The sequence below is a fragment of the Poecilia formosa genome, unplaced genomic scaffold (genome assembly GCF_000485575.1).
Source record: "Poecilia formosa unplaced genomic scaffold, Poecilia_formosa-5.1.2 Scaffold293, whole genome shotgun sequence".
Classification (NCBI taxonomy): Eukaryota; Metazoa; Chordata; class Actinopteri; order Cyprinodontiformes; family Poeciliidae; genus Poecilia; species Poecilia formosa.
The window spans coordinates 732,005-755,215 of record NW_006800232.1 but is presented as its reverse complement, the minus strand read 5'-3'; the positions used below and the strand labels follow the sequence as shown (position 1 = coordinate 755,215).

Genomic DNA, 23,211 nt, shown 5'->3' with positions numbered 1-23,211 from the left:
GCATGATCTGGTCAACAAAATAAGTTTTGCAAACAAGTGTCAACAGAAGAATGCATGCCAATCTACTGCTACAATCTCTTTGAAGTGCTGGAACTGGTTTGGCTAAATGTTACGGGCAATAATGACTCATAAAAAAAATATATTTCGTGCTCTCCAGCCACACCCTTTGTTTGTATATGTTTTGTATATTTAGAGACTTAATCATAAAGAGCTAATTTTCTTGGAATTGGGGTTTGAAATTGGTACCCATAAATAAAACAAAACACCTGTGTGCTAGTATATTAAAAATGACAAATAAATTCAACTTTGCTTTGACACTACAAAACAGACCCTAACATTATAATCTTTAATTTAGTGGGATGATCTGCTCAGAATATTTGATCAACACCAAAAACAACAAATACATTTGGCATCGTTTTCTTATTAAACTGCTGGGGGAGTAAAAAAAGCAAAAGGTTTTTAAACCACAAATGTCTTGCTTTATGCATTCTTTCAAGACTCTTTATAAAGCAGATTCTGAATATCACCATAAGTGAAATTGTCAATTTTTTTTTTTTTTTGCAATTTTTTTTTTCAAAGGTTTTTCAATTTGGTTAGGCATTTTTAAGGGGGGTTTTCCCTTAAATTTTTTGAAATTTTGGCGGGGGTTGAATTTCGTTGTTGGCTTTTTTTTTTTTTAACCGGTTTTTTAAAAAATTAATTACTTAAACCAGGAAAAAAAAACTGTTCTAACAGAATCAAGCCGAGTAGTGAAATTTATGTCAAAAAATTAGACTTACAGCTACTTCCATTCACTGCAGATACGTTATACAGCAACACTGTTTAGCCACAAACACCAGGTATTATGGCTGCAGGTTCTGGGAGAGAAGGCAAAGCTTTTAGTCAGACTAAAAATACTGGTTAGGACCAGGCATGGGTCAAGCATGAGATTCTCACAGTATAACAACCTGTGAGTAAACATAAAAAAAAATAAAAAAAAAACTGAGTACAAATCTCAGTATCAGATTTTCACAAAGCTTTAAAACAATGCTTTTAAAAACTTTTTAAACCTTTGGTACACATCCCAATACCTGTATTTGGTACATGCTTAGCAGAAAACATAACATCCACCTCAATGGTGCTCCAATTTTAGTCTTTAGAGTAAAAACGCTTGTTGTAAGCAGTCATTCACCAATGTTTTAGAGAAATGAGAGATTGGCCTTACCACAGAGCGCTTTTAAATCCCTGTGTAGGGTGTTAGTTTGTTGGATCTCCAAGCTACTGCTCTCACACATTTTTTTTTACCATCACAATTCTTCACTTTGGGGATCAGGCTGGTGATGAACATTTAAAAATCACACTGATATTTTGGGGTGAACATTGCGATATGTTGTGCCATTTCTACCGCACTCTTGGTTGCCAAAAGAATAATAATAATAAAAAAAGGTTAAATAAATTCGCACAAGCTGCCGAAACAGAGATAACAATCCAATTTTACATCATCGAGATTGAACTGGAAACGTGTTCCCCGTGTTTACGTGACAAACATACGGAGACAGGTCAATGCACACGTTAAATCACTGTGACCAAGGCTCAGATTGTTTTGTTTGTGTTGTAGCTGGGGAGGTTTCACATGTGTTTTTTCTGTGAACCCTGGAGGAACTACATCTACACAGCAAGTACAAATGAGGACGTAGTCTCCTCTTCACGCTGACACACATGCACACAAAAAGAGCGTGTTAAAATGAGACTTTTAGCATGGCAAATATTTTTTTAGTGCTTGTAAAAGAAGCGGGAAACTATCTCTTTTACTTAGAAAGTTTGACTTTTTAAGAAGTCAAACCTAGAAATAGGATGATCAGACCTGTATTTTGCAAACCAGTTCAGTTTAAAAAATGCGATGCCTATTTTTAAATGGCCAAATTTCTGGGGGGGAGAAAAAAAGCTTTATTCTTTTAAAGCTGTTGAATTCGTGGTAAATCATAGAAAACTGAGTAGTTGTAACCAAATGAGGAAGGTGCCTGTGCCCAATACAATGAGCCACTGATATGAAATTACCTTGTGTCAGCTGAGGTGAGGAACAGTTAGAAAAGTGAAATGCAACAATATGCTGACATTTAAAGTCTATTCTTTACAAAGTCTGAGAACAAACCTAGCACTGATTTTATCTTCACTACCTCCTTTTGTATAATTCAGACGTCTGCTGTTTGCTTTATTATGGGAACTGAAGATTTGATTTGATTTATAACCACATTTAAAGGCTTTACCCTTAAACATGATCTCACATGTTCAGCTGCTGTTAGAATGACCTACTTACTGCACACAAGAGCAAACAGGACAATCCTTACTCTTCTCTTTAATAGGAAACAGGCTAATAGGCTGTTTCAGAGTGGTAACCAAAAGAAAGAAAGAATTAACTCTAACAATCTTTAGATGATTATACAGAGATTAAAACAAAACAAAACAAAACAGACAAAGCAGTTATTTTCCTTCAGGCCAAACTGATACCTTTTTTAAAAAATCAATTTTGTATTGGTTGAATAAAGAGCCACAGGGTTTCTTTGCCATTAGTATTTATTTGCAAATACCATAAGAAGACTCCAACAAAATTACTCTCAACCAATTTAAATCAAAATTTTACTTTCGAGGAGCTTACAGCAAGTTTCAGAACAATCACTCAGGTTTTGTCCAACTACTGAAACGAGCTGCTAGATGACAAAGTACAAACTCTGTTAAGTGGCTAATCATGCAATCATAAGCCAGTCTGCTTTATAAAGAAGAATTAATTAGCAGATTTGCGATCTGAATAGCTCAAGTCAAATGAAATGTTTCACTTGCATTATGGGCTTTGAAGTTTATTCTGCGTAACAACCAGCCAGAGCAACAAATTATGCAACACTGGAGGCTCTCGGCACATTTCTCCAAAATAGGGAATAAATTTATGGAAGAAGCAACAAGTAAGTGGAAATATTTAAGAAATAACTATCTGTAAGTATTTTAAATATTTGTACTTTTTTAAAAACAACTGAAATGGTTATACTTAGGATTTTTTTAAGAATCACAAAGAACTTCAGATGTTCCTTCACAACCAGCAAACCTTTACATGAGATGCCTGTATAAACCAGTGTGAAAGCGGCCATTTTGACGCTGGTTGAGATTTAAGCGATTATTTGTGCTTAAAATCACAACTGTGATTATTTAAATCTAAATGAGTAAAAATCTAATATTAATAATCAAAAAAACAAAACATGTGACCTTTTTTTGTAAAGATTCCCATTCTTAGTATGATCATTAGGCAAAGATTCTTTGGAGATTTATCTTTTTGGGACAAGCTTTATTTCTTCATCAAAAAGTGGGAATGCATTCAGTTAGTATTCATTCAAAGTCGTTTGTCGGATTTGTTCCACCCGGTGCTTTTTACATGACATATCTGTGTTTTCATTAGAGTAAGCAGAGCACAATGAGGTCGGATCAAATCTATACACACAAATCAAAGTTTCTGACAATAAAAAAAGCCTGTTCTTGAGAATAGTTCAGACTAAAACTGCAGCTATAATGTCAGTGTCAGAAGCGTTCTTGTTCTCCAGGTCTCTACCAGGCTTCTTGTAATCTGCTTCGGTCTTGGGGGTCATGTTGCGTTCTGACCGTCGGCCGCTCTGTTGGCGCAGTAGTCCTGGATACCTGGCAGAAGAAAGAGAAAACACTTCAGATAAATCTGCTGAGGTGCACAAACCCCAGTTAATTCCATAGAATCGGTTTTATGCTGAACTTAAAGTTATTCAATTTTTATTAAACATTTTTTTTTCTTCCTCTTTAGCAGACTGCTTCCCATTTTTTAAAGTGAATACTTCTTCTTTCAGTAGATCTAATCAGGAATTAGACCAGCCTAACAAACAAGTCATCAAAAAAAAAAAAAGGGACTTCACTAGAAAAGGGAATGTGACTGAGTGTACGTCAAACTTCCTCACTTCTAAAGGATGAAAAAAAAAAGACACAGAATTATGAAAGAAATGGAATATGGGGAATAGAAATGAACTCACTTTGCACAATCCCATGGTAGACTTCAGCTGCAGGAGAGTCGGGGACTTCTTGGAGGAAAGATTTGCCCTCATCGCAGCTCCGTCCGATCCTCGGGTCCAGTGGCACCTGGCCTAACAGAGGTAGATTTAGGTCTGCGCACATTTTCTCTGCACCGCCGCTGGAGGGGGGAAAGATCTGTGAAGTGTTCTAAAAGAGAGGAAAAGAAAAACAAAAGCATAATCTGGATCTTAAACCACAAAGCTCCTGTCCTACATTACACATTTGATGTCCGGGCATTAATAATTATTATAAAAACCGACCGTGACATTTGCAGTTCGCCATCCATCCATGTAATCAGTCCAAAATGTACCCTGATAATTGACCAAACTGTTTGAATAACTGCAGTAAGTTTGGTAGACAGTAGGTTGATTGTTCTACATAAATTAATATGTCGTCTGCATAAAATGTTAATTTGTGTCCAATAGCTTTAATATTTATTCCTTTAACATCCTTATTCTGTCTTACCGATTGTGCTAATGGTTGTAAATATAACGTAAAAAGCAAGGAATCGGTTCTGACTGGCAGAAAATCTCTTAATGTAAAATCTTGAAGTTTAGCTTCTATTCAAACACACATAACAGAAATGTACAAAGAAAAGACAGAAAAATAGACATAATTTATGACTGTTACGTTTGCACACAGAGGAACATTTGGTTGTGAAAACTTTGTAGTGGGTCCGTCTAATCAAACTGAGCTGGGACTGAGCTACTAGTAGATTGGGACACAGAGGCCCAAAAGGTCCGTCCTCTGGAGGTTCCACTTACAAACTTCCTCATTCCTCTTCTCGTTTATCTCAGCTGTTCTGGTCTGCGAACAAAATCTTTCCTCACCAAATCTAATCTTCTTCCTGTATCCATGTTTTTAGTACACTTTTGAAAAACATAAAATTAACCATTTCAAGTTCTTAACAGTATCGACTGCATGACAGTGGTTCATATTTGCCGGCAACCTTGCATTTGGGACACACGAAGCCGCTCATGTTCTCCACAACCCCGATGATGGGCAGCTTGACCTTCTGACAGAACCTGATCTCTTTTCGGACATCCTGGAGGGAGACTTCCTATGATGAAAAGGAAAAAAAGAGAGACAGCCAATTAGGCATGAAGGGGGGGAAAAAAAACTGAGGTTGGGAATGGCAGTTCAGGAAATTACAGCAGTTAAAGGAATAACAAACTTTAATCTGGAAAAACGTCTGAATAATGAAAGCTACTGACTAAAAGACACATCAAAGCAACAAGTTTTTCCACCTTTCTTAAGAGTCATCCCAGTCTGGTTTTTGTCTGGTAATGGAGAGACTTAAGGAATGAGGAAGTGTTTTTGGTTTTGGTCTGATCTCACAGCTTAGGCCCAGTTAGGTATGAGGAAACAAGCACCGATCAAATGTTTCGCACCGAAAAAAAAAAGAGAAACACAAACATCATCTGTGTGTTTATAGCCAGAAACCTGGAGGGAAGAGAAATCTTATCTGAACAGTAGATAAGCTTGTTCAGTCATCATTTTGTTACTGGAATAAAACACAATCTGAGAACAATAATTCTAGTCTTGGCAGCAGAGATCCAGTATGAGCCACTTAAATGCCTTTAATCCAGTCTGCTGCCCTGCCTGGTTTCCTTTTAGGTCTGGTTCTACTTTGACCTTAAATAACCACATCCACAGCAGCCCTTATCAGATCTGCTGCAAAAGGAAATGCACAGGCTATTTTCCAATCCTTCACTCTTTGTGTGATACTTTTAAACGAATGCTGCCTGAGTTACTTCAGACAGCACCGTGACGCTGCTGACATTTACTCAAATAAGTTAAACAAGCTTTAGATTGCACCACATGAGTCTGAAGCTTCATTTGCAGCATAAAAAAACCAAATAAGTGATATGTTTATTCAATAGATAGAGGTATATAAAGCACTTTAAATGCTAATTTACATGTTCAGCATATTTTATGTGTACAAACATACTAAAAGGTAAGGCAGAAGACATACAGTGCAATGGAAAAGTATGTGCACCCCGACAGATTTCTTTACTTTTTCCACTTGTACAAACAACATGACAGGTAGCATAACTAAGTATAAAATGCTGATTAAAAGGATTTCATTTTAAGGCAATTTGACAATTTCCCTTATGTGAGAATGCAAACAGTCCCACTTCACCTACATCCCATCATGCCATTTTTATAGATAATGGCATGATGGGATTGTTTAAGGCCACAAGTTAAGTCAGGACTTTAGGCAGACCCACCAAAACCCTTTGTTTTGTGTTTCTGAGCCATTCAGACATGGATCGCCAACCAGCTGCGTAACCCAAGTGCTGACTGGGCATTCAGTATTTTTGCTACAAAGCTGAATTCATGGTTCCCTCAAATCCAGACTCAGGAAAAACCACCACTGCGGACACAGCGTGGCGTTTTGATCCACATCTTTCAAAACGATCAGATTTTGTTGCAAATCTCTGTTGCTTTTGTGATTTTTTTTTTTTGGTCAGCAGCGGTTCTCGCTCAGAAAATCTCCCAACACGGCCATTTTTGCCTGGCTTTGTGTTGGGAACACAGACCATAAACTGAGACAAGTAAGGCTTATGACAGATCTCACTTGGCACTGTGCCTTTCAAATTCAAAAATACTTTATTGATCCTAATAAAGTTGATGCTGTTCTGAATTGTTGATGTGATTTTGGAGTAATTTTGGTAGGCGTGCCGCGGCTGCTAAGTTTCACGACCCTTCCATGTTTTTTGTATTTAATGGCCCAAAGCCCAAAGTCTTAGAAATGACTTTTTAGCCATTTCCAGAGTGATATCAAAGAATTTCTCTAGATTAGGGCAGAATGTGTTGCTTTTTGAGATCTTTTATTTTACATGAAAGATAAAAAGGTAATGATTTTTTACCTTTCATGTAGAGCATTGTTGATTTGGAAAGCTTTTTCCATTCGCAAATTTAATATGAAATTGGTTTTATGTCCTTATTTATGAATTGATTTAGGATATCTTTGTCAGATGTTAAAATTTGATCTGAAACATTTAAATGTAGCAACAAAAAAAGAAATCAAAGAAAGGGAGCTATAAAAGCTGTAAAAAAACCCCTAAATTGTAGTGGCTCTCCTTTGCCATTTTGTTGTTTTGGTTCACATATCAAGCTCATTAACCAGATAAATATTAACCAGTCGCTTGCCAACATCTCTGGAAGTTAACAAAAATGTGGACATGAGTCACTGATTTAAAAGAAATATCAAACAAGGCTGTGGGGACTGGGGATAGATCCCGTTAATAATTACACAGGAAAATTTCCCTCTACAGATGCCAATTAATGCTCTACTTTTGCTCAGCCAGTGCTGAAGAATACACAACTTCACATAAAGTGACAAACTCTCTAATCCATAAAAGGGTTGATAAGAAGCAGTTCATGTTGAGCTGCTTCAATGCTCTGCAGTCAGGACAGCACCAAAACATTTTTCTGACTGATTTGTCTAAATATGTTCTCCTTTTTTATCTTTGATTCCTTCTTGCTGAGACCAAAACTGGTTTTATGTTACTGCTGTTAACCTTTTACATTTTTATATAACATCTTTTACCTTCTCACCATTTACACTATCAAATTGTAAACCACAGTATGTCTTTTTCAGCCATAAACTCCCAGTCATTCTGCTTTCATGAACAATCGGTTTTATGGATTCACTTGCTACAGATGAAGTAAATTAATAACCTCATCCTAAGTTCTCATCCTAAGTGTTGTTTTAAAATATTCTGTAGAATACCTTTTTTATTTTACAGTGCTTGAATGATTTGTTTTGTCTTTCTAAATGTATTTATTTTAAGATGAAATAGCAGTCTTTAATGTTTTGAAATCCCCCATCTGTAGTTTGAGTTACGGTGACAGAACACATAAAGAGTACCTGAACACACCACACCATCAAAGAAGAAAAGATTGTTCATGACCACATAGGGGTGGCTTTTTTTTTTTTTTTAGGAAACTGCTTTAGTTTTAACTAAAATTTACACCAGTCAGTAAAGTAAATCAAATTGACTTTTTTTTTTTTAAACATGAAACATCCAAATATCAAGGTAGTCGAGTTGCAAATCATTACACCAGGTATCAGTTTTTAGAAAGCAGTATAAAAAAATTACTGCTCTTCCTTATCTTTTTCACAAAATTTCCCTTTTTTGAGACTGAATAAAGCACAGAACATGTAGCATAAAACTTTTCTGGATTTCATTTTAGCTACATATTTTCAGTGTTTTATTTTTTTTTATACATTTTTTTATTCTTACTCTCTTCCAGTACTCTTCTCTTTAAAGTTTCTACATTTTCCGGATGGCAAAAAAGTTAATTTTATAACGGACTGCCGAAGTATTTAGAAAATCTGTTGTGATGAAAGTAAGCAGTAAACCCAGTTAAAATTAACTTTTTAACTAACTTTTTATAACCTACAATACAATGGATCCTAGACTGTAAAGCAAAGAGATAAGAAAAATGCCAGAAACTATATACTTTTTAAAAGGAATTATATAACTCTAACAATACGCTGGAGCTCTTGGGCATGTCTTTGTGTACCTGAGGTGTGGTGATGATGACTGCTCCATCCACATCGGTGGAGCTGAGATACTGAACTATAGACAGATGCTCATCAGAGGTGCCGGGTGGAGTATCTATGACTAGGTAATCCAGTTGTCCCCAGTCGACGTCCCGTAAAAACTGCTTGATCATTCCTGAAGTGGGGCGAGAAACAAACTGGAGCGTAAGATCTGGGAAGCCGAAACAAAAACATCAACACTGTACTCGCAAATCTACTGCAGCTCAGCACACCGTTTTTCTTTGGCCCTCTCCAGATCACAGCGTCGTCAGGACTGCCGAGGAGGAAGCCGATTGACATGACCGCCAAGTTGTCTTCGACGTACTGCGACAAACGAGCAGGCAGGAGAAAAGTAAGTAATTTGCAACACAGAAATTACCTCGTAAGAGCAATAAAACTGAAGCCTGGATTGGCATGACTCACCACAGGAGACCAGCCAGAGCCACTCTGATGAACCTACACACATAAAAAAAAAAAGCAGAAAAACAGATCAAAACACCCACTCGTTAATATAAGTCAGGTGAAAGTAAAACAGGAGTCGTATTCATACATAACATGGTAAACCGTACTTGTTCTCCTTCTAGGCCCATGATCCTGGGAATGGATGGACCACAGATATCCACATCCAGTAGTGCAACCTACAAATAGCGATACAGAAGACAAAGTGAAGGAAAACATTTACCATATGTTTAGATTTAGTGTTTGTAGTTTTAAAAAACTAAACTCTACAAAGGCAATGACCAATCCTAGTTCCAAAGAGTGGGTGTCCTGCATAACCAATATTTTTTTTCCTCCTTGACAAAACGTGCTTTAGATAAACGGATCCTGCAGATCTTGGTATCTGGCTCAGCTGTAGCCATCCAGCTACTGGAAGGGTGTTGGTTGGAGTCCATCTCCCTCCACATTCATTAGTGACTGCATGTTGTATACGGCTTAAGTGTAAAGAGTTTTGAGTCATCAGTATGACTAGTGGGCACTATATAAATAAAGTCCATTTGCTTCTGCAGCCCAGCACCTGCCACAGGAGTCCCCCAAGGCTCAGTACTGGGAACTCTTCTCTGTGCCACATCCATCCATTATTTTCCCACTTTCCTCCATGCCTGCACTCAAGTTCTATATTGTCACCTCTGACAGAAATCTGACCAGTGGTCTTCCTTCTATGCAATGTATTACTAGCTTTGACATTAACTGCATTTGTAAGACACCTTGAATAAAAGTGTCTACAAAATCGACAAACTTAAACACAAACAAAAAACTGGGGAGATGTTTAAACTGTTAGCATTGGGTGTGATGGTAGAGAGACACATCTAAAGTAATCAATCGAGCAAAGAGCACAATTAGTCAATTTAAACTTGACTGGCTTTGATCATTGATGAGCAGATCAACTACTAAAAGCTTTTTCTTATTTAATATTTTTACCAGAAAAATGCTCAATTTTCATTCTAGGAATTCACAAACTAACACAATGTACTCTAGTGCCCTTTTTGATGTTTTGTAAAAACCAAATAAAAACACTCGGGACATATGCTGTGATAGAGAAATAACAATAAAAATGCTATTTTATTTGTAGTATTAAAAAGTACAACCTTTCTTTGTTTATGGTCCATAAAAATAAACTAAATACAACCTTAAATACAACTGTAAGTTTGCATTAAGACACCAGCCTCCACGCTCTTATACTCTGCTCTACTCTGAAATACTTCAGCTTACTCATAAGGCATGTCAACCTGTGCTTTAGATGAGCAGAACATTTTCATATTTAAATCTATTGAAATATATCGAAACTATGCGTCATTTACATTCCCGCCTTCAGGGTGGTTAAAGCGCAACAGCAGCCAGACTCAAAAGCTATAGCCTGGTGGTAGTAGTGGTGGTCAGAGTTACATGATTCGGGACTCCATCTCAGCATGTCGGAGACAATGAACAGAAAGTAGAATGAGGAACTTCTTTAGAAAATACTTTTTTTAAAAATCAGATTAGAAAGATTGAGAATGAGACTGTGGATACCAGGAGTTACAAAAACGCAGGTTTTTTGAACCCATGCCATACAGTTGACATTTGTTTTCCACTAGCTCTTATATAAGCATTTCTCCTACATCAGGTGTTTTCTGGTAACCTGACACCAAAGAAAAGGGCGTGTATGTTGATCCCGTTGGCTTTGGCAACTATAATAACTAAATAGGCTGTGTCTCCAGGTGCTATGTTCGTATCTCCAGAGATTTTGGTTTCGGTTTTCCTATTTAGGTGAAGCTCTGTGTGGAATTGTTTCTTGTAAATAGAACAAGAAAGATATTATGTGCAGTGGGAAGCCATGCCATGCTCCTCGGCTTCTTAAACCAGAAACAAGGAAATCTTATTTCCTCTCTTCGGTATTTGTTTCGTAGAACCCAGTTTGCAGAGAAGAGGATATGCAATTAAAAAAAGCACACTTAAAGAATAATAATATTTATAAATCGGACATAAGTCAACATAAAAAAGCTAAACTGCCTTTTTTAATTGGGACAGTCTGTGTTGATTGCAGCACGTCTGACCTGACGCAGGTCAAACTACAAACTAAACTGCAATGAGTCCTATAAACAACTTCAGGTCACCTTATTTGACCTGTAAGCCTGAAATACACAAATGCTTGGTAATTAAATGGATGAATGTAATTTATATAACTAATAAAGGGACTTTTTCTATATTTAATTAAACAAAAGTCAAAATAAATGCAAAAAGTGTTTTTTGTCTTTGATTTTTATTGCAACTTCTTTGTGGCTTCACAACAGTCTGAGTTTATTACACACTTACTCTTTTAAATACTCATGAATTTTAATGATGATTAAAACTGAATCATCATTTCAATTTTTCTAAACATTTACACGCCTCGTTTCTTCTAGAAACCATAGAACTAAAAATAATGAATAAAGCTACGCTACAGTGACCTCTAGTGGTTCTTATTAGGATTGCAAAAGTTATGCAATGACAGAATTATTGCTTTTCTCTCTTTTTTAAAGGTTTTGTTGGCTCTAGTGGCCTTTATTTGAAGGTAGTTAGACAGAAAATAGGGTAATGAGAGAAGGGGAAGATTAATATTGCACACACTCATACTGCTATTAAAGCGTAATTTTCAAATACTGTGCAAACTTATTCCACCTGTTTCTTTAGCAGACATAGGACCAAAATAAAATCAGTTCTAAATTGTACAGCTCTGTCCAATGAAACTCTTACATCCTTGTGGGAGATGCACCTAATTTAATAAGTCTGACATTTATCTTTACCACATTATGCTGACAATACATCATTACCTCCTTGGTGCCGTCACTTGCCAGAGCGTGGGCCAGATGAGCGCTGAAGGTGCTTTTCCCAACTCCTCCTTTTCCTGACAACACCAGGATCTTGTGTTTGACCACTGACAGCTTTTCACCTATTTCTGCAATAGCTGGAGGGGATGAAGGACTGAGATTAGCCACATGAAGCTTTAGTACTTCTGCAACATGAATATATGTTGGGATGAGGAAAGTTTTACCAGGGTCTGGGGCCTTGGTTGCTCCAGAGGCACACAGCTGCTGGTTGGGGCAGCCCTGGCATGATGCAGACTTTCCTGCTTCCTCACTTGACGTGCCTGGGCAGTCTAAAGAGAAGAAGAGTTTGCTTTGAATCTAAACATGTTTTCTATGTTGAATTAAAATCTGTGAATATAAAGTATGTTTACTTCTGAACCCCTTAGCATCTGCATTTCTAGGTAGATAAGCGTGAATAGAAATATAAACTAGTAATTCTTGAGCTTTTTTCACTCCGTGTGTAATAAATAAATAATGGCTTTTATTACATCGAAGTCCATCTGCTCAGCTCAAAGAATATATGGTTATCCTGTCACAACTCAAATGAAGATAACAGAGATAAAAATAAATAAATAAATAAATAAGCTGAGTCATGAAGGTTTTACTTCACTGTTTAGAACAAAATGGATGACCTTTTATGTGTGGACCTGAACCGTAACTACGTTTTGGCCATTACAGAGTTTATCAGCAGGAAACAATGCATGTGGATTTGTTTGGCAGGAAACAAAGGATTAATATGAGACAAAGCATACCCACTACTAAGAATAGTGCAGCATCCATGATGCTTTTGGAAAGTTTCTCTTCTAAATGCTTGCTGAGCGGCAAGCCAGGACATTTTAAATAAAAAACGGACTCTTTCACGAAGTTGAAAATACAACATTCAAGAGGATTTTCACCCAAAACATATGATCAGCATTTCCGACATTAAGATAGATTTACTCAAATTAAAGCATGGACTTTAAAAACAAATGGAGCATTTGTTTTTGCAAGAAAGCTGGACTTATTTTAAGGCTTTTTACCCATTATTTACCAGTGGTGGCAAGAAATTTGTCAGCGTCTGTTAATTTTTACGTCTTACATCACCAATTTCAATCAAAATACACAATCCAGATGGTTCTTTCAAAGTAAAAATAACATAAACGCACTGACAGTCCAAAACCCAAGATTTTCCACTCGTATTCTGGGTGTTAACTTTCGTCACAATGTAAGTGGGGAGACATTTTCCCATCAAATACATCAAAGACATGAATTAGCGCTAAATATAAACTAACAATCTTGTGAGATGCAGGTTGATGTAAGAAGCGCTAGGGGGCAACAGGGTTTTATTACATCGCTTCAACGTTTTAAAGCAATTATATTCATAACCAACGTCCTTCTCACTGAGTTATGTACTCGATTAATAAAAAACAAAATTCATTTCAATGTTCCAGTTACTTCAAGTAGACTTTTTCTCCAAGAATACTGGACAGAGTCACAGCGACTGGCGCAGTATTTACAACTGTAACGTTTGTAATTCAGAGAAAACATCGCAGTAGAAAGCCGCTGAAACTACTCTAAATATTCTCCAAACCACAAAAGTTAAAAGAACACTTTAAACATCCAAAACCTGTCCCAATATTTTAATATTTTAAAGAAGAAATACATGAAAAATAATAAATGAATTCTCACGTTCTGGAGCGTTTTCTGGTACGTCTGCCATCTTTGCTTGAGCGTCCTTCTGACATATTCTTCCCCTTCAAAGGTTCCGAGCGGCCGGGAGCTTTTTTTTCCTTTTTTATTTTAATGAAAAACTAATATAGATGTTGATTCTCTGTGTACCTTTGGTTGTTTTCAAAATGTAACGATAACTCGTTTTTGGGTGCCTTTGGTCCGACTTGTTAGAGATGTAGGTTAAAAGATATTAAATTCAGAGAAACAGTGTACAGTTAAAGTCGACAGTGTCCAATATTTTTGCATGAGTTTGTCTTATATGTTGTTATATTATATGTTGTTAGAATATGCTAATAGTATTGTGTTATAATAATGTGTATATAAGATCATCTTTGTAATATGCGTTATTAAGCAAATGTACTTGTTGAGTTTTTTTTTTAAAATTTCTGCATCAAAAATGTAATTCGCGGATAAACTGGACACTAATAACCATTAAATATTATATGTATGTTCAAACAGTATTAAGTAATACTTTTTAAAAATAAATATTTTTTTTCATAAGCAGATGATATGATAGCACCTATTGGACTTTTTGTAAAACACACAAACACAAGCTTGAACTCGTTTCATTCCTTTAAAACCTATTTATCACAATAAACTTACAGTCACCACTGTGTCCGCTAGGGGGTGGTATTGTTCAGACAGGCGAGAAAAAAAAGTAATGTGCTCTGTACAAACCAGCAGATGTTTTGTACATCTGCTCTGTTTTGAAGACGAAGTTTGTATCACTGTATACTTTTTCTTATTGTGAATGGACCTACGTAGATGACCAGTTCCAATAAATACAATAAATAAATAAGTTACTACTACTCTTACTACTACTACTGCTACTACTACTACTACTACTACTACTAATAATAATAATAATACATTTACAAAATATAATAATATTATATTATTATACCTGGCCCACGCTCTGGCAATAATAATAATTTTACAACAACAACAAAAAACACTTCTCTGAGTGATATTTTTTATTTTCATACAATGATAATTAAAACTAATAAAATTGTGATAAGCACAGGCTGAGCTCAAGGAGCTAAGAGCCAGTAATTAACAAATCCATATAAAAGCTATAAATACACCAGTTACCTTAATTTCTAAAAAGATACAAGGCAGTTAATTCGACAACATGGCTTTGAAGAAGGAATAACATAAAATAACTTTTTCAAGAGTGTCTTTCAGTAACAAAAGTCTCAATGTAAACGTACGGAAACGTCTAGACCAAGGCGCTTATTTATTGTTTTTTCTGCTTCTGAGACATTCAGTCATAGGTTTAACTGTTTGTCTGAAAATAAAGACAGAAGTTTCATGAGGGCACATCTCTGACATCACTGTATCAGTAAGCCTGTAGATCTCTGTGCCCCTGTAAACCTACTTTGTCTGTTCTCATGTGTCTGACCCTCCCCCCACCCTTCCACTGTTTGCACTGTGGAAGTCGTTTAATGAGATGTTTTCTTTGTGCTGACCCACCCACCCAGATGTATTCATACTAGACATGCTACACCCATGGTGGGATATGATCCACCAGCTCGGCATATGACCTAATAAATTAGAAGTGAAGTATATTTTGAGATTTAATGGAAGCTGTTCAGATCACAGTTCCTCACCGTTTAGGCTTCGAATCTGTTGCACAGATTGTGATCCTGGCAAATCAGTACACAAACAGGTCCAACTTTTTTAGCCAGATATTTGAAAAATTCCAACCATAATGCATTTTGGTGAACCTAATCTTGTGTTTTAGCACCAAAAAAGGATTCTACTCAATGAGCTGTGAGTGGAAAACTTGGCACAGAGTAGAATACGAGCTGAATGATGCTGCCAGTAAAACGTCAGAATGAAAATGAGCTTGAAGTCCAAAATGAGGCCTTTCAATCTCAGAACTGCTTTTCTAGATTGCAGAAAAAACATCTTGTGTAGAGCTATTGGACAGGACTGTAGAGTGATGATTAGAAAGACAAGTTCAGTTGATGCATGAAGTCAGACCTATTCTGCCTATTCAGCAAGAGCAACATGAAACACACACACACACACACGCCCGTGAGCTCACTGACTGACTGGTGAGAGCCCGGGCTCCAAGTTATTCAGCAAAAAAGTTAATGTATTTAGCACCAACCAATGCCACACTCACACAAAAGCAATCAAGTTCAGTCCCACTGACTTTCTGTAAGAATAAGCAAATCAGCAGATGAGCTGTGTGGGGGTGTGTGTGTGTGTGTGTGTGTGTGTGTGCATGTTGTGAAGGGAATCCCCCAAATAAAGAGGAACAAGGAAGTAGGCCCTGTACGGAAGCCGATGGGTGTGACTTGGAGATGTAGTTTACAAGCCCTGTGCTAAAACTGAGCTCCGGCCACAAACAAAAAGTCCATTCAAGGTGACCACCTTTATTGGTTGGAAATGAACAGTGAGCTGCAAAACCTACTCCCCACTCCATATCCCGCCTTCAAGAGCAGCGCTGAGTGATTCATTTCTCTGAAATCAAAGTTTTTTTTTCTGCTTGGTTCTGAGTCGTTGTCAGGGGTTGCACTCCCTCTTACACCTCCCATGTTCTTATTTCTCAAGAAACTATCAGCTGATTAGGTCATTATGAGTCATCTCTTCCAAATTTATTTTAATCATTCAATTGCACAGAACTGGCATCAACATAACTACTGTGCCTCATTATAGGAGAAACGAAAACTAGACTTGGTTTTCCTAATTTAGTACACGTATACTTTGATTGAGCCACTCTAGTTATGAAAGTGCTTTCATCTAAACCATTTCATGACATGTTGCTGAATGTTTAGAGCTGTTGTCTTGCCAAAAGGTGAACCAGCTTCTTCCACATGTTTGCTACTTGGCTGGTTGCACACTGCACACATGGGACTTCTTCTGACTTTCTTTCAAAAAAAAGCTCAACAAGTGCGGTGCAACCTCAACAGCCGACTTATCGACACTTTCTTCCACGTGAGCTGTGGATCTCTGCAGTGTATCAGCATAAAGGAGGGGCTTTATACCATTTGTTTATTTGTTTTCACACATTTAGGCACCTGGAACGATGAGTTCTGTTTGCAGAAAATGCAAAACACCACCCACTCACGAGAATTAAATATGTGCTATGCAAAACAGCTATCACACAGTCACAATGAGCACATTGTGCACAAGCGCAGGCATTATTAAATCTTCATGTCTCTCTTTGGAGTGTATAGATATATGTATATATAGGAATAAAGTCAAAATAACACACCGTTTTTTTTTTGTGCTAATTTTGTGTCTGATCACTTGGATGAACTGAGCAACAAGAATCCTCAGGCTACCAGCTGCCTCTGTTTATGTGCATTTGCTTTGCTGCAGCCACATGAAAGGCTTTTTAAGCATATTTAAAATCATGTTACAGGGTATTAGTCAAATATAACTTCAAACTTTGACTAGGCTAAACCAGAGCTTTCTTTCTTTCTCTCTTTTTCTTTACTTTAAGACAATCAGAGGTGAACGTGCTGGCGCTCTTTGGATCATTGCTGTCCTGGATAACCCAACCCAAGTTGATGCCACATATAGCGGCATCAACTTTCATTTCCTCCTCCTCCTCATTCTCACCAAGCTACAACTGGAACCATTGACAAAAACTTAAAAATAAGAATTCTAGCAAAATCTGCAAAAATAACCTTAAAAGTTCAACCTCAAAAAGGGTGATGTGACTAAAAGCGAAATTCTACTAAGTGTGATTACGATGCATAACTGGTGTGACATATTTAATAATTTCCAAACGGACTGCTCTGTTTCACTGTTGCTAAATATAACATGAGTAATACTAGCACACACCCTTGAAGACAGCTTTGGCTCATCAGAGAGGTCGTGCGTTGACTGACGGGAAACAGGGTGGTGCCCACGCACCCTGTGAGCTGTCCTGACTGACTGCCCGGGCAGAATAACCCCCAAAATAACCGTCATTATCTCCCCGAGCGCCTGCATTCAGCACTTGGGGTGACTGCTGATGATAATGAAAATATCTTTGTTCCGAGGAAGGAAGGCCAGTGAAATATGTCCTTGCATGTGTCGTAGTGTTTGTGTAGAGGAAGGAAGATAAGCTGGGCGAGCGTCCTATTTCAGGATGTAAACATACATAATGCAGCAGTTATCAACTTTGAAAACAGGGATACAAACCGATAGTTGCTAGTATACATAAGCGTTGTTTTTGCACCGCTGGAGAATAAGTTCAGCATTCTCCAATATTCTCTCACCATGAATTTCAGCACCCACTGCACTCCCGAAAGCCTTAAAATAAACAGTATCTCTCCGCCAAAAGTTTTTAAATCTCACAAGAAATGAATATGGCCGACCAACTAACAGAAGAGCAGATTGCTGAATTCAAGGAGGCCTTCTCCTTGTTTGATAAAGATGGCGATGGTACCATCACCACCAAAGAGCTGGGCACAGTCATGAGGTCACTGGGTCAAACAACTGCAAGGTAGGTCTCTGCCAGTTTTGCGTATCTGGAGACTTAAATGTGCATGGATCAAACAGTCTGCAAAAGGTATGCTTCTGCTCTGTCAACCAAATGTGTCCATTGGCTGCTTTGCAAACACGTTTTAGGTAGTTTTTGAGGTCTTGTTGAAATCGTTTTCACTTTCCTGCCATCTTCTCTCATCCCGTCATTTTCATTTCGGTTGATCCATCTTTTGATTCCTCCTGTGTCTGAGCTTCTCCTCAGAATTTGGCCAGGTGCTCACGCAAATGAATGAAAATCTGGGGATGCAAATGTAACGGCTGTGTGTGTGTGTGTGTGTGTGTGTGATCTTTTGTTTTTACCAGAGCGGCCCGCGGTAGTTACACACATATCCTGTCTGCATGGGTGGGGCGTGGATGTGAAGGCAGGACGGGAAAAGGGGGTTTGGCGCATGAATTCTTGACTTGTTTTCTCCCTCTGTGACCTTGTACTCATTCACAGATTTAAAAATGAAACAACAAAAAAACTGGAATCGTTCTTTCTCCGAAAGTGGGTTCTTTGTTTCTTGTTACATTTAAGTGAATCCTGGAGGTAATTATACCATATTGGAACCACTTTTAGAAAGCAGCAAACATGGCAGTTTTTGAGAGCTGATGAAAGCGTCCACCTATCTCAACCTGACCTAAGTGTCACAGTTTCTGAAAACACTGGAGCACACATGGATATGCTTTTAACAGTGTTTCAAAAGACTGAATGTCTGTCTTGCATCCCTGTGCGTGTGTGTGAGCACAGCCTGCGTCTCCAGGAGAGGAAGGGAGGGAGGTGAAGAAAACAGTTTTACTGCCAGCATTGTTCCACAATCACATCCCTCCGTCACAGCTTCCCTCTCTCTTTCTTTCTCTCTCTCTCCGTATAATCTTCTGCATATTTGTTCCTCTCCAATAATATTTCTCCTATCCTCCGCTATCTTTTATCACATTTCGTTGTGTAGTTTTTTCCTGCAGTGATCGGCCTGCCTCCTGCTGATTGCCGCCGGTTTGCAAGATCCTACGAAAAGAGCATACACACACACACCCTCACACACACACACACACACACACGCACACACACACACGGTCATACATGTTGTGAGAAACAGGAACAGGGAAGGTGGGGGTGCTTCCGGTCTGGCTGCAGCTCTCTGCGTAGGATATTTATGTGTGCGTTTCAGTGAGTGGGCCTGGTATGCATGCATGTGGAGGACATGCACTGCCGGTGAGACTTTAGCCTTACGGCTCCCACATGATGAAAGAGTCTCAGTATTAACAAACAGCGTAGGCGAGTGCTACACATTCTCATGCACACGTCAACAGGAGCAAGCAAAACTCACGGAGCTCGTAAAGGAAAAGCTTGTCTCTAAAAATGTACCAAAACAAGTCGGATTTAACAATCTGCTCCAAGTTAACATGCAACCAATTTTGGTTTTCAATTCTATATTTAACTTATAAACACTGTAATGTCAAAATGTCGAGACAGCTAAAACGCTGTCTGTGTGTTTTGACCATATTTTCATGTCAATTTTAAAAATATTAATAAATTAGCCCAGAAAATGTAGATATTTTCTGGACTAATTGTCCTGTTAGCTCAGTGTTTGTGCTTGAAAGCGGCTCAAAACATTTTACGTCAGGAAATTGCAAAGGTGACTTATGATAGAGAAAGACACAAGATGAGACACTTTATTCAGAAACCCCCCGCCCTTCCTGAAGTTTAACTGGATATACAGTTGCTATATTGTTTCAGCCAGGTCTCCAACAATTGCAGGTAACTGATATGTGTCCATGGCGATGTAGAAATATAACCTTTGTATATTTGCATGAGTGTATAATGTCTAATGTCTGCGACGCCTTTATCTGCAGGCTACCTTACACCAGGCACAATAGTTAAACCAGTATCTACCACTCCCAGATATGTGTGTGTTTGTGGGGGTCAGTGGCCTAAAGGGCTGGAGAAGATGGGATCACCTTGTTGGCTAAACAAGCGCCAGCTTTGGAGGTATTTGTATGTTTATGTGTGAACTTTTTGTTGCATCTGTACAATGTTGAAACGATCAACAAGCGGGCAGGACGCTTAGACAGGACAGAGATCAAATATATTTACAAAAAGACAAACATAATAATAATTTATTTATTTTTTCTTAGAAATATGTGAAAAATTGTTTCGACCGAAAGAAGATTTAAACTCAATTTTGGAAAAATCCAAAGAAGATAAGAGAATCCATTGTTGATAATCTACTTACCGTAAAGAGTCTGTTTCTCCACAGCAGCCTCAGCAACATTGCATCTCTTCCTACCAGCATGTTTCCTTTAGCAAGCATAAGGGCGTGAAAACTGAACAGTTTGAATTATCTCTCCTGCGCATCATTGATGTAGGACAATAGACTGCTTCACTAAAAATCTTCCAGCGTTACTTTCCTCTGCTTCTGATACTTTGGCATAAACAATTTAATTTGAGAAGATTTGCTTGGACATGTTAAAATACTTTACTAGGTAAAAACAAAAAACAAAAAACTCTGAGATGCTACAAATATGAGACATAGTACAGATGTATGATAAATTTGAGTCACTGCTTTGTATTTCCATGACTACAGAAGCATTCATCCAATCACAGCATTACTTGTTTCCACGCTATGCAACGCATACACTCTATCTGTGCTGGAGAAAAGTCACTAAATTCTGCATTCTTAATGCTTGAAGAGACTCACAGCATCTAACACACTTTATGTTTAATTTTGTGAAAAAATTATTTCACCACCAAGGCAGAGTCACTCTAGATGGACAGTAGATCTGTAAATATGTAAATAGGAGGGTTCCCAACATGTCTAGCAATTGTAGTTAAGCGGTCTCAACATGCCTCAACACCTGCAAATTCTTTCCTGTGAGACGCAGATACACACAACGGCTGCAGAGTGCACTTCACTGCGTTGCATGTGAAGGCAACCCTTGCTTACACAAAGTTCAGCCCGTGTAGGCGTCTGCGTTGGGGGCGAGCATGTGGACAAAATCCTCCCTGTTTTTTGGGACGGAGGATGGCTGTTATGTCGTCACAGGCGCCTGAGAATGATGGGAAACAGTGCGACAGCATCTTAACTTGAGGCCTTTCCACTTTTATTCTTAACCCAAAGGTTCAAGCTGTATTGCATCTGTTTTTAAAGTGCCAGTAAATTTAGAAATAACTACTGCAGAAACTCTTTGCGCCTTAAGACTTCACACTTTGTAAGCTCTGGCAGCACTTGAGCTAATACTCTTTAACAATATTTGCCCAGCCAACTGTGTGGTTCTCACTTCATTTTAGCTACAACCTTCAATTTCAAATTGTTTACATCATGCCAAGCCATTTGCACTCATGCTTGCTGTGACTCTGGTCTGGAAAAATGCATGGAATTATGAGTGGGGCATTGAGCTACGACAATGCCCTCTTCATTGCCTTGTGCCCGTTCTAACTAACCATCTCCTTATGACCAGCTGAATGGAATACCTTTCTCAGCACAACGGCTGTCTTGGTCCATGTCAAACAGATAATTGGTCATTTGATGGCTGCAGGTCAGAGGTAAAAAAAAAATGCCTTACATATTTGAGAGCTTCTGAGTTTTTAGGCGTATATGTTGATTGTCTCAGTATGAACTATGCTTCCAGTGGAAGTTTGATACGTTGACAGGAGTACTCCATCACAATGCCATGAGAAAAAACATGCAAACGTTTAATTACATGTTCAATTATTGTTGGCCAATAAAACATTCAAAGAAATTTTCTAACTCTTGTGATTTCTGTGTTAGTTGTTCATTTAACAAACTTTTTTTTTCTTTTTTAAACAATGCTTAACGATGATTAGCATATTATGTACTTTCATTTAGCTGCTCAGTTTTTCTTGACTTTGAGTATTGATTTCACTCAGTCTTGTTCATGCCTTTCTAATCAGATTTGCCAGCTTTCCCCCCCTCTTTTATTACAAGTGCACAGCCATGTTCATCTGGTGCTGATTGTGGCTCTGTGTTTAGCAAACAAACCATTTCTGCTATGAACAAGAACGACAGAAGGAGCTGCCAGAAGACATGTTTGTGCAGTGGCTGGTCATGTGTGTCAGCAAAAAGCAGACAGCGATTGATGTCGAAGCGCACATATGAAAGTTTTTAAAGAGACAAAATCTATGTTTCCATGTTGGTTGCTTTGCTTTATCATGATTGCACTTTGAAAGAATGCCAACCCTTTGTCCTCTAAGAAATGATGTGCCTCAACAGAACTTTCATTAAAATGCCCATGGCAGCCCGCCCGCAGGGAACCGGGCCGGCTTTTCTATTCAAAACCAAACACTGAGCGCAATTCAAACACCACATCAATAGAAAGGAGTCCTTCCCAGGTAAACAAGAATAAGAGAAAAATGCAAACAAAGAAGTCAAACACAGTGAAGTGAACTGCTTCCAACACGGAATCAGGAACTGACAGAAGAAGCAAAGGATTACAAAACATTAAGAACACAGTGTTAAAACCAAAACATTCAATTAATTAAAAAAAAATAAATCTTAGACAAGAGGGTAAAACAGAGTGGTGCATGTGTATAGTGGTGCAGTCTACCTATGTCTAATTTTCCCTCTCTATATTTTACTTGTGGTTATTTTTTCTTTAGGAGATAAAGGAAAATTGGCCAAGGTTAATGTGAAAAATGACACTGAGAAAGGAAAGCTACAGCCTGCAAAAGACTTCAAACAACAGCGGAGGTTAACTTTTCAGCAGTTAGTGTTTGCAGAGTCTGCATTGCTCACAGATTTACTTGTGTGTATATATGCGCAGTTTTACCAAGTTTATAGGAGCTTTTAAATTGCTGTGTTTTCATTATTAATTTATTGTTCCCCACATGGAACAGATACATTCAGTTAGCTGAACTATTCTTGCTTCCTGGCTTTTAATGAGACGCTGGCATCCAAGCCTTCAGCTTCAGTGACGCCGTGTCAGATTCTTCAATTGCCATGGCAGTTCTCTGTTATTTCTCCCAGGTTCTGTGTCAGTATGTGCCCCCTTCCCAAATACCCATATATTTGTCCTCAATAAGCATCCTCCATCATGACTGCGCTTCTCTTATCTCTTGGTGATTCAGACGCTTTGAGT

The 23,211-nt window shown here is 38.0% G+C and overlaps 1 protein-coding gene across 1 annotated transcript; it reads right to left on the bottom strand.

The window, feature by feature from the left end:
* Positions 1-2,499: 2,499 nt before the first annotated feature.
* On the bottom strand, positions 2,500-13,686 carry LOC103151825 (cytosolic Fe-S cluster assembly factor nubp1). The gene is made up of 10 exons (XM_007572060.2): positions 13,606-13,686; positions 12,123-12,227; positions 11,902-12,035; positions 9,184-9,252; positions 9,038-9,070; positions 8,848-8,938; positions 8,596-8,750; positions 5,009-5,119; positions 4,020-4,206; positions 2,500-3,660 (listed from the first exon to the last, which is right to left on the bottom strand). Exons 1-10 carry the CDS (start codon positions 13,634-13,636, stop codon positions 3,608-3,610), a joined length of 969 nt encoding a protein of 322 aa, XP_007572122.1. The 5' UTR covers positions 13,637-13,686; the 3' UTR covers positions 2,500-3,607.
* Between the last annotated feature and the right edge of the window lie 9,525 nt (positions 13,687-23,211).